This window comes from Staurois parvus, unplaced genomic scaffold (genome assembly GCF_062004578.1).
Source record: "Staurois parvus isolate SC_StPar_1 unplaced genomic scaffold, SC_StPar_1.0 ptg000312l, whole genome shotgun sequence".
Classification (NCBI taxonomy): Eukaryota; Metazoa; Chordata; class Amphibia; order Anura; family Ranidae; genus Staurois; species Staurois parvus.
This window is the reverse complement of record NW_028318108.1, coordinates 335,710-347,725: the sequence shown is the minus strand read 5'-3', so window position 1 is coordinate 347,725 and position 12,016 is coordinate 335,710. Positions and strand designations below refer to the sequence as shown.

General features: G+C 44.5%; 1 protein-coding gene across 1 annotated transcript in view; it reads left to right on the top strand.

The window, feature by feature from the left end:
* The first annotated feature begins 3,932 nt into the window (after positions 1-3,932).
* PID1 (phosphotyrosine interaction domain containing 1) overlaps positions 3,933-12,016 on the top strand; it is an 85,967-nt gene continuing 77,883 nt past the window's right edge. The window contains exon 1 of the mRNA XM_089683495.1: positions 3,933-4,090. Coding sequence (XP_089539621.1) covers positions 4,061-4,090 — 30 coding nt within the window. The 5' untranslated portion in view covers positions 3,933-4,060. The remainder of the gene's footprint in view (positions 4,091-12,016) is intronic.

Below are 12,016 nucleotides of genomic sequence, written 5' to 3'. Positions count from 1 at the left end.
CCTACACCAACAACCAGGAGTCAAGTGTGTGAATTCCTGGGAGCAACCAAATTCTGCCGGATCTGGATACCAGACTTTGCCACAAAAGCCAAGCCCCTCTATGAAACTACAAAGGGGGAAGAGAGGGAACCGTTCCTATGGGAAAAACAACAAGACCAAGCATTCTGAGACATTAAGACTTCCTAATGCAAGCCCCTGCCCTTACACAGGAGACAGTGATAGAGGCAGCAGCCTTACCACAGGGAACTTCTGCACAGAAAACAGAACTGATTGCACTGACCCGAGCATTACAACTAGCTGCAGGCCTAAGACTGATTGTTTATGTGGACTCTAAATATGCTTTCCTGACTCTAAATGCTCATGGAGCCCGGTATAAGGAAAGAGGACTCATCACATCCGGGGAGAAGAGTATCAAGTATAGGACAGAAATACCGGAACTTTTGGAAGCAGTATGGGCCCCCTCTGAAGTTGCAGTGATACACTGTAGGGGTCATCAAAAGGGAGACTCCCAGGTGGCCAAAGGCAACAGAAAAGCAGATCAAGCAGCCAGTGAGGCAGCACTCCAGCGGTCCCCAAAACAGATTATGGCCCCTCTGTTCCCAGTACCACTCTCTGAATGGGACCAAATCTATACAAAGGCAGAACAAGAATTAATAGAGACTGAACCTGGAAAGTACAGGGAAGACCGGTGGTATCAACTGCAGGATGGAAGAATTAATGGTCGACTTCGCTGTTATGCCCCCCTCAGGAGGATATAAATATCTGCTGGTGGCCATCTGCACCTATTCGGGATGGGTGGAAGCCTGGCCTACACAAACTGAAACTACCAGAGACGTGGTCAAATGTCTAATACAGGAAATTATCCCCAAATATGGAATTCCCTCCTCTATAGGCTCAGACAATGGTCCCGCCTTTTTTCACAAGTGCCTTCAGGAATTAGCAACCGCACTCAAGATTGCTTGGAAACTGCACACCGCACATAGGCCTCACAATTCTGGAAAAGTGGAAAGAATGAACCGAGCCCTAAAGTTACAATTGGCAAAACTCTGTCAGGAAACCCAAATGAAGTGGACCTTGATGCTGCCCATTGCCTTGCTGAGAATCCAGAGTACTCCAACATAGAGGACAAATTTGTCCCCTTTTGTAGTACTATATGGTAGGCCCTAACCCATCATTAGAAGTATCAAGGGAGATTTACACCAGATGGGGGGGTGGTGAACCATGAACTGTTACAGAAATTGGAGGAGAATATGTAGGATATAGGGGAGTAGGTTCAAGAGAAACTGCCCATAAGCCTATCCAACGCAGTCCACCCCTCTGCTCCGGGAGATGCAGTGTGGGTAAAGGAGTGGAGCGTAACCCCTTTAGGGCCCATATGGAGAGATCCTTATACTGTTCTGCTATCTACTCCCACAGCCATTAAGGTGGCCCCCTGGATACATCACTCCAGGGCAAAGCGAGCTGCTGATCACACAGATTCCTCGCTGAGTACAGTAGACCCTCAAGACCCTTTAAAGCTAAAGCTGACCAGAGAGCTCCAGCCCTGCTCTCAACACACCCGGAAGCTGTTGAGGCAACGCACAGCGGAAGAAAGGGATACATCTGATATCTGCTAGAAGGAAGAACTCCAGCTCTGCTCCAATCACACCAGGAAGCTGACTGGTCAACGCACAGCGTAAGATGGGAATATGCACCGATATGATGCCTGATAATGTTTTAATAAAATTGCTGGTAGCCATAGTAATAACCCTGGCTAGAACCATAGGGGGGAGGGCAGATCATGTGACCCGTGTATCTAGACTACAAGAGTAGGATCTGTAACCACTAGAATGTTACTATGGCATTCTCATTATCAGTGTGAACGCACAGTAACTGACACTTGTGTCCTTAATGAAACAACTTATTCAATGTGCACTGTAGGGAACCAGATAACCTGTTATGACTTCATCTATGAATCTATGTTAAGTGATGCTTTGTTTCTGCTTAAGTTTTTTGCTGAGAACTGGTTGATATTTGTAGTGCACCACTGTAGATCCTCACAGCTACATACAAATCTCGCTTCCCCTCTCAACTCACTCCCCTCTCCCAACATCCTGTATTTTTCTGTCAGGAAGCAAGCATTCCATGTAATGGCTATGTGGAAATATCAGCCACTGGCTGCCCAGGATCAGCAGGACTGCCCTTAGCCCTTTATGCCTTGGGTGGTCAGTGGTCAACTGGTGATGCTTTATCTCACTCAAACTTTTGCTACAGTAGCATCAAAGGGGGGAATGTGGCAGCACCCAAATATTGCAGTCCCCTTTTAAACTTTAACATTTCTAACAACATGTTTGCAACACAAGGTCATCCGCTCACTTTCCCCCTCCCTTATTTCCTGTGAAATAATGTGTTCCAGTCTGTAGCTGGCACCCTTATTTTCAGCTGAAGATAATTTATCTAGCAAGGCCATATTCTGCACGCTTAGAAAGTCTTTTAAATGTACAGAAAGTGACAGAGGAAATATATGCATCGTGACGTAATTGCTGATATGTATACCCTGTAAGATGCTTTTTCAAGGCACCTAGCTTTGCAGACGTTAGTCTGGCTAGGTCACCAGCTGGTTAACAAAGCTTGTTTTCCTCGTTTGTGTCCGGAGTTTTACCTGGAATTCCCAAAGTTGCCATTACATTTCCATTCCGCTTCAGGAGGATGCAGGACCCCTGTCTGGACAGTGCTAATTGGCCCTGTGCTGATCACATGCACCCCAAGACAAAAAAACACCCTAATAATACACACCAAACTGAGCACGTGCAGTGTCTCCACACAATATGTCTTATCGGGAGATAAGAGGGGGCATGGGAAGAAGGGGAGGATCAGAGAAGACAGGATCAAAGTGTTTTTACACAATGCACAGGATTAACCCCTTCGGTTCCACGGTGAGTATAACAAACATGCTTTACTGCATATACAGACTGATTTTACTGTTGTGGGTTTAGTAACACTTTAAAGCGGAACTCCATCTTACATTTTTATTCTCCCATGCAGTGTGGGAAAACTGCTTGTTTTGTCCAGGGGTTTAGTGGAAAAGCTATACTTACCTCCAAAAAACCACACTCCCCCATTTCCAACGGTGGACTGTTCCTGCTGTCCTTATGTCCAACCGGGGGGGGGGGGGGGGGTAGAAGAGGTGGCAGGGACCAGTCTTTCCCTTTGAGGATTGGCAGATTTGGAAAGTCGATCTTCACTCTTGTGAGCCCTAGACAAAAACGAACAGATGGCCCATGCAGCGCGGGCACAGCCCCACTGCATGGTCCAAAAACTATTTTGCCCGGAGTTCTGCTTTAAAAATGTGATGCGCAAGATTCCTTTCTCTGGATCTTCCTGTCAAGCAGCCCCGGAGTATAGACATGAGTACATGATTCCGTACTTGTCTGCTAATTCACCCGATTCGGTACTTGTCTGTTAATTCACCCGATTTATTTATATATATATATATATATTTTATATGTTTTATTTAAATATATCAAAAATATATATATTTATATATATATAAATAAATAAATCCGGTGAATTAACAGACAAGTACCCATGATTCCAGCCCTGTGCAGGAGGCCGGAAGGGAAACCTCTACAATCCTGTTGCTAATGGCAACCAGTCTGCTTGTTCCTCTCATGCTCCCACTAGTAGAAAGCCTGATGCAGGTTGGAACCGTCTTCACATCGTATTCTAGGTGGGCCTCACCGCCTTCACGTCTCTACAGTTACAGCAGATTTCAAAGGTCTGCCATCCATCGTTAAAGGCTTTCTTGTCATGCAAGCCCCCCCACGGGGGGAGGGGGCCGGGCATGGAGTGCAATGCTCCGCCCATAATCTGGAAGCGCTAAAGACCAGAGAACAGCAGACAGGGCGGGAAAGGAATGCGAGAGTAGAAGAGGGGGTGATTGGGCGGAGTTATCGGTGATAGCGGGGCGGAGCGGTGGGCGGTCTCAGCAGGATAACGGGTAGGAGAGCTACACAGAGGGGAGCTCCGGCCTTGGGGTGCGCAGTCTGCGGACGGTGTGAGGAGGGAGAGCAGTGCGGAGATGTGGCAGCCGGCGAGTGAGAGACTGCAGGTGAGGAGGGGCGCGCAAGGACCGGAGGAGGCATTGGTGTGACTGGGGGGCCGGGGATGGAATTCTGCACACTGCTCCTGTGTCTTCTACTGGGGGGCGCACAGGATGGGTCCGGGGCCTGCAACACTGACCGACTGAGAGGAGGGGGGGGGGGGGGGACAGACTGGGATGGACGGGGCACCCGGCTCTATTCATAAAGCTACCTGTAGATATCATTGCTATAGGGCTACCTGGGTAAAGGTGTGTGTGTACGTATGTGTGTGGATAGATAGGTGTGTGTATGTATATATATATATCTCCCCTGCTTTACCTAGCAGCCCTATACAGAATTTTCTTCCACCCATCAGCCATAACATTATGACCACCCTTCCATAACCCGTCAATGTATGGATACCACTAGACCTCTGAAGGTATGACTGTTCTGGTGCTACACAGCCCCATACACAACAAACTGCAATGCACTTTGTGTTCTGACACTTTTCTGTCAGAACCAGCATTAAAAGATAAGTTCACCATTATAAAAAAATAAACACATTTTTTTTTTTGCAGGTAAAAAAAAATCGGCATTTTTTATTTATGAATGTATTGGTTGTTGGGGACCTGTCAAGCATTGAACCCATGATCAGTAGGTTATAGGTGTGATGCCGCGGTCCTGTGTTCCTGTAGCTCGGATACGGGCAGCACTTACACCCTGACAGGAAGGCTCAATGAACTGCCTGGAGCGCTGTACAGCACCGTGCTGGTTCACTGACCGCTACAAGCCAACAGCCACAAACGCTGTCATTAGGACTTATGGTTTGCTCATTCTCAGAACACTGTGAATGGATGACGTGGCTGGATGGGCAGATCCCCACACAGATGCGTTGTTGTGTTTTTTTGTTTGCACTGTGGGGTCATGGGGGGGGGGGGGGGGGGAAGATCTCCTGCTGTCAAAACGGGATGGGTGGGGGGCGGTGCAGCTGTAATATGTTACAACTTCGGCATAACAAGTTACAAAAGATGAACTTATCCTTATAACTTTTTTATCAGTTTGAACTACTTTAGCTCTTCTATTGGTTTGGACTACACAGGCCAGCCTTTGGTCCCCAATTGCATCTAGGAGCCTTAGCCATCTGTGACCCTGTCTGATTTTCTGTCCTTGGGCCGCTTTTGGTCGGTCTTGACCACTGCAGACTGGGAACATCACGAGAGCTGCAGTTTTGGAGCTGCTGTGACACAGTTGTCTAGCCTTTACTATTAGACCCTTTTCAAAGTCACTCAATCCTTATACTTGGCCATTTTATTTTTTCTGCTTTGAACACATCAACTTCAGGGACAACATGTTCATTTGCTTCCTAATCTATCCTACCCACTTTCTGATGTGTGAGTAAAGCAGACCGAGTATATGAGTGTTTTAGGGCTGTATAGGTAAAGCATAGTATACATAGGTGGGTGTGGGGTATTGTATGTGTTCTTGGAAGGAGCAGTGGATGTATGAGGGGTCATAGAGCTGCTTGGCACAGTGGATCTATGACAGAGTATATGAGTCTTTAGGGCTGTATAGGTAATGCATAGTATACATAGGTGGGTGTGGGGTATTGTATGTGTTCTTTGAAGGAGCATTGGACATATGAGGGGTCATAGAGCTGCTTGGCACAGTAGATCTATGACATAGGGTGCTCAGTAGAAGTAGCACTGAGTTCATGGGGGTGGTGGTCTCAGTTTTGATGATTTTATTGATGTGATGTGACAATTAGGATCTTGATGTGTCAGAGCAGGACTTGACAAATCCCAGGCACCAGGTCACCATGGCGACTAGAAATTGCATCCAGGAGCTTGGGTTCACATACTGCTTCCCATTGACTTCAATGCAAAATTGCCTTCCAGTGATTTCAATGCAGAAACTCCTGTGAATAGCAATTCTGTGTAAACGCTTATCTCTGCATGCCACTCTACTCTTCTATCACTTGCGAGTCTGGAATGCACCGCTCCAAACTCGCACAGGACCATTTTCATAATGGCACTCAAAACACAATGACTGTGGATCGCATCTGTGTGAACCACCTCAGTAGGAACATATAATATCTAGCCTGTCATGCAAATATGTGAGTTTGAAAATGCATCCAGAATCGTATATATGTGAACCAGGGTGGCTCCATTCACACCTGGGCATTTTGGGATCGCGGCAGAATCACTATGATCGCAAAACACGGGTTCAGGTTCCATTATTTTCAATGGCACCTAATATGTGGTGTGGTTTTGCCATGATTGGCAGCAAATCGCATCACGTCAGGCTTGTCGCCCAAAAGTTGCCTTGCCCTGGGCACTGGCAACCCACACTATAAAAAAAAAAACTGGCTTCTAATTTTTTTTTTTTTGTCAAAGCAAATTTGTCAAGCCCTGTGTCAGAGTGTATACATACATTTGCATTGTCTGGGGATGATGCTGGGATGGTGGATGAAGACTCCAGGACCACAGAATAGAGCAGAGCATGGAGCCACATGCTACACATCAGCAGGCAGAGGTGTGTGTGATAATTTAATTTTTTATAACGAACTAATCATCCAACCTATATAAACAATAAAAAAACACAGAAAAAGAAACATATAAAGTGGGGTGTAGCTGGATTTATACATTCTTGTTCTATTACGCTCTGTTGATGACTAGGACAGAGAAAATCTATAAAGAGTCACAATTATGAACTATATTGACACTTTCTGCTTGGTTCTCACTGGCCCACAAACTAGAATGCAGGGTTTTACCACATGGACAGCTATCAGTCAGCTTTGGCATTTCAGCACACTGCACTGCTTCCTAAGTTGGTTGAACAAGTCCTTAAAGCAAATCTTCACTCCTTTCCCCTCCTGATATTTTTGTTTAATTTATTTTTATTTTTTATGGGGGGGGGTTCTTCCATCCATCCAGCCCATCCTTCTGCCTCCATTCTCACCTATGTGGGATGGGTGAGAATGACAAGTCTTCCATCCTGAAGCCTTTTGGGATATGCACATCATATGTATATCCGAGGAGGCTTTATCTTCTAGGAAGCACTGGAAGAGGCTGGATTTGGCACAAATTGGGAAGGGGGTTTCTTGGACCAGAAGAGACAGCCATCAGTGAAGAAGACAGTGGCAAGGGACTGAGTGTCATATCACAGCAGGACATTGCTGGATTGACTGGGCAGAGGAGTAGGTGTAGGATAAAATGTAAGAAAAAACTCAGTTGTTGTAAAGGTAGAACAGGTAAGTATAATGTTTATTATTTAAAAAAAAATATGTTTTCAATCTCTTTAGAGTGGAACTATGCTCACCTTATGTCCAGCCATGCAGGGTCCCTGAGCTCCCCACTGGGTGCTGACATCTTTGGGTGGCCGACTCCTGGGTTTCGATCACCGGCCACTTTCATTAGCTGGGTCGAGATTACATCACTCCCATGGATGTGCAAGAGTTCAGTCAGCTCAGAGTTTCTGAATTTGTACAATGAGATGTGTGTGTTCATCTCACTGTACAGGAGCAGGTAAATAACTTTAATTCAGCATGTCTCTTCTGCATTGAAATTCATGCCTGTTTTGCCATTTTTACTTTTTGCAATAAAGTTCCACTTTAAAAGCAAAAAAATCTTTTGAGGGGGGAGTTGAAGTTTCTATTTAACCACTTCAATAACGGGCACTTTTACCCCCTTCCTGCCCAGGCCAATTTTCAGCTTTCAGCACTGTTGCACGGTCATGTAACATTGTACCCATCATTTTTATCCTTTTTTTTTTCTTCGCACAAATAGACCTTTCTTTTGGTGGTATTTAATCACCACTGAGTTTTTTTATTTTTTGCTAAATAAAACAAAAACACACCCCTGAGACATTTGGAAAAAAAAGCATTCTTCTTTGTTTCTATTATAAAATAAATAACATTTCTTCATAAATTTAGGTCAAAATATATTCTCTTACATTTCTTTGGTGAAATACCCCAAATTCGTGTATATTATTTAGTCTCTTGGAAAGTTAGAGTCCACAAACCAAGGCGTATATACTGTATATCTGACAATTGATCAATCCTGATGTGCTGATGACCCATCTCATTTTTTGAGGCCCGGAAAAGCCAGGCTACTTATAATTCCCCCCAAATCACCAATTTTTGGAAAATATTTCAAGGTATTTAGTAAGAGGCATGGTGAGTTTTTGGAGGTTGTAATTTTTTGTTACAATATTTTTGTATAATTTTGTTTCTTTTCAAATTTTTTTTTTTATTATTACATTAATTTTTCTTCTTTCTTCTTTTTTTTTTTTCTTTCTCAACACAGTGACCAAAGCAATACAATGTTACCATAGTAACATTTATACTACTCTGGGCAAGTGATCAGGATTTTTTTTTTTAACACATTGATTGCTAATACCAGTGTATTTTATTGATATTTGCAATTAATATTATACAGGATTTATATCGTGCCAACAGTTTTCGCAGCGCTTTACAAAATGAAAGTAGAATTTACAGTTACAATACAATTTGGTACAAGAGGACACAGTGGGCCGTGCTCGTTAGAGCTTACAATCTAAGAATTGTTACTGAATGAAACTGATTCATTCAGTCTTTTGTTGTGATTAGCTGTGATTGGGCAAAGCTCATCACATGATACAGATGGGCTGTGATTGGCCCTGTCTGTATCATGTGACTGCTTTGACCAGTTACAGCTAACATAATTGTATACAATGGATAACATGACAGGAAGCCATCCATTCAATAACCGGGGTGGTCTAGCGATATGTCATCGGCTCTGTCCTGTGGACACAGCCGATGACAAATTGCACCACTGCGTGGCCGTGTGAGCGGCTCGTTTTGACAGGACGTCATATGATGCCCAGTCACAACGAGGAGTGTCCTGCCCAGCCGTCAATCTGCTTTGGGCCGGGCAGGACCTGTTCACACCAGGTGCATTTGCCAGCCTTGCTTAACCACTTTTGGGCCACAATATATTGCAGACGGGCAGCAGCTACAGGGTACGTCGCTGGTCTTTTGTCAACACGGTGGTGCCTACCCCCCCCCCCTCGTCTGCAGTGTCCATCACGAACAGAACTATACTAGTGCCTCCTTTGTATAGTGTCCCCAAAAGTGCAGAGTTAGCAGGATCAGCCCCTTTCACTGCTGGCACTAGTGTTTAGCCCCTCCACTGTTATTCATGGAAGATTTGTGTTACTTGCTTGTGGGCCAAAGCAATTTTATACGCGCAGCCATACATTGCCACCCACCCAAATTCAGCTCTTGCCAGACAATTCACATGGAAACCTATCACAAATTCTGCATTTAACACTTTTTGGGGCCTAACCCTCAACATGGGCATTACAAAAAATAATGCTTTACGGTCATATTGGTCTACAGACCCAATTCATCATATGCCCATGTTCTCCGCTGTTGCATATATGCTAAATGGACCAGCAACGTACTGTTATGATGCTGGACTTTGAGTGGTTATACCGGGATAATGCCTGCAGCTACAGACATCATCCTGGTATTGTTTTTTTCAGCTGGTGGCCGGCTTTCATGTAAAAACAATCCAAGCTGCTAATTAGATGCTGGATCGATTTTACAAGCAGCAGGAAGGGACTCCCCCTCCTGCCACCTTCCAAGGTTTTCTTTGGCTGTCCTGTCCCACTGGGAAACCCAAAACTGCAGCCAGCAGTTCCGCTGTCTGACAATAGATCTGATCGGAGACTGGATGCCTCCAATCATCTCTATGGTCTAAGACAGTGGTCTCCAAACTGCGGCATCGGGGGCCAGATGAGGCCCTTTGCTTGCTTTTATCAGGCCCTTGGGGCACTATTTTATCCACTGATACCAGCAATGGGGCATAATTCCCTCCATTGACACCAATGATGGGGCACAGTTCCTCCCAATGACAACGATAGGGCCCATTGACACCAATGATGAAGCATCATCAACACCAGACCTCAAAAGAAACAAAGTACAATAACGCCGTAACACATTGTCATAGTTTAACAATAGATGTCCAGGTGTTTAACCAGGAAGTCTCCATACTCAAAGCAGTGAGCCCCTGAGTCACCCAAGACATGTATGTTCAGATTGCAAAGCAAAAAGGGGAAAAAAAAAAAAATTGGAAAAGGACAAAAAGGGCAAAGGAGGAAAGAGACTTAAAGAGGTAGAAAGGAAAGAAGACGGGGGGTAGTGGCACAAAAACAGCTTAAGGAGGACAAAGAAAAGAGCGGAAAGAGAGAATGAAATCAGAAAAGAGAGAGGAAGGGAAGAACCAGTCCGTCTGAGAGTCCAGCCCACTCCAAGCCAGTAGTCAGTCCCGACCTCTCGGAAATTGTAAGTGAGCCATGGAGTCCATATTTTGTCAAATAGGGGTTGTTTGTCCTGCAGTACACTCGCAAATACTTCATGAAGTATAATCCAAGTGAGCTTACGCTTCATTAGTGTGATATCAATGACTGGGCTATTCCAAGCTGCGGCGATGGTGATTTTTTTTTTTTTTTTCTACCAAGGGGTATGTGCAGTTTAAAAACATGTCATGTTTGGTATCCATTTACTCAGCATAACATCATCTTTTATATTTTACCAAACTATTGGGCAATAGTTTTTGTTTTTTGTTTTTGTTTGCATTGAAATTCTAAATAGTATATTTTTTTCCAAAAAATTTGGTTTTCAAAAATCGCTGCAGAAAATGCTGTGTGACATAAGAAATATTTTAACACCCACCGTTTTATTCTCTAGTAATTTTCTAGCAAAACATTTTTTTTTTCATGTGAACAAAGTGTCACAAAAGGCTTGTTCAAGTGGTTAGAAAAGTGGATGATGTCGGGCATAAGCTTCTAATGTTGGCCTTGAAATGCCAGGATAGTAGAAGCACCCAAAGAGGGTGCATGGTGATGTTAGGGAGGGTGTGGGATTCTTGATATCTGATGTAATGGGGGGGTGCGGTGCTCTGGACATCTCATCTTACAGATACAACCTGCTCTTTGAGGGCAACCATAATGCTGATACAACTCGCAATGAAATGGAGTTTGACACCCCTGCTCTAAGGTATTTTGCTAAAAGGAATGGTGAGTATTTTGCAGAGCTCATTTGACACAAGTTTTTAAAACCCGAAGAAAGAAAACAAAAATGTATTTTTATTTTTTCAAAACCCTGTGAAAAAAATGATATCTGCAAAATACCATGCATCTGACTTCCTTGGAGTGTCTGCTTTCCAGAAAGCAAGTGTACAATCCAAACGCACACGTTTTTGCCTTACAAATGGCTGTGTGTATAAGTGGGTGCTGCAGTGACTGTTGGCTGGAACCAGACAGAATCAGCATCTCCATGCTTTAGTGCGCTCGATGTACGCGATTAGGCATCTTCTTACATCAATTTTGTTGTAGTCTTTCTTTGGTGTTGCTCAGGCTCCCGAAAAAGATGGTATTACAATTGCTTGTGTTTTGTGGAAATGCGACATGACCTTTGGTAGGAATGCCGGATCCGTATGGAGGATAATCCTATCCCACAGGATTGTGCAGTAAGGCTCTATCACTGACGTGCTTGCAGGTCGCTGCCTCTGCGACCAGAGACTAGGGCTACCAAGAGGGTGGCTTTGTGGGTTAAATGCCTGAGAGAACATTTTCCCAAGGGTTCAAATGGCTCGTGTTGGAAACTTTTTAAAACTGTACCTAGATCCCAGAGAGGGCATTTGGGCGCGCATGGGACTCTGCATCTGGAGATAGCCCTCAGGAATCTGATTACTAGGGGATCCACCGCTAACTTCATCTCCAGGAAGTTGCAGGGCAGCTACCTGCACTTTGAGTGTATTAGCGGCTAAGTTCTTGTCTGCCCCAGCTTGAAGGAATGTGAATACTGTGGATACAAAGGATACTAAAGGATAGGAGCTCCTGGTGACTCGTTCCCATTCCTCCAGTAGGAAAACTTCCTCCAGATTTTGTCGTAAATGGCATTTGTAGACTTT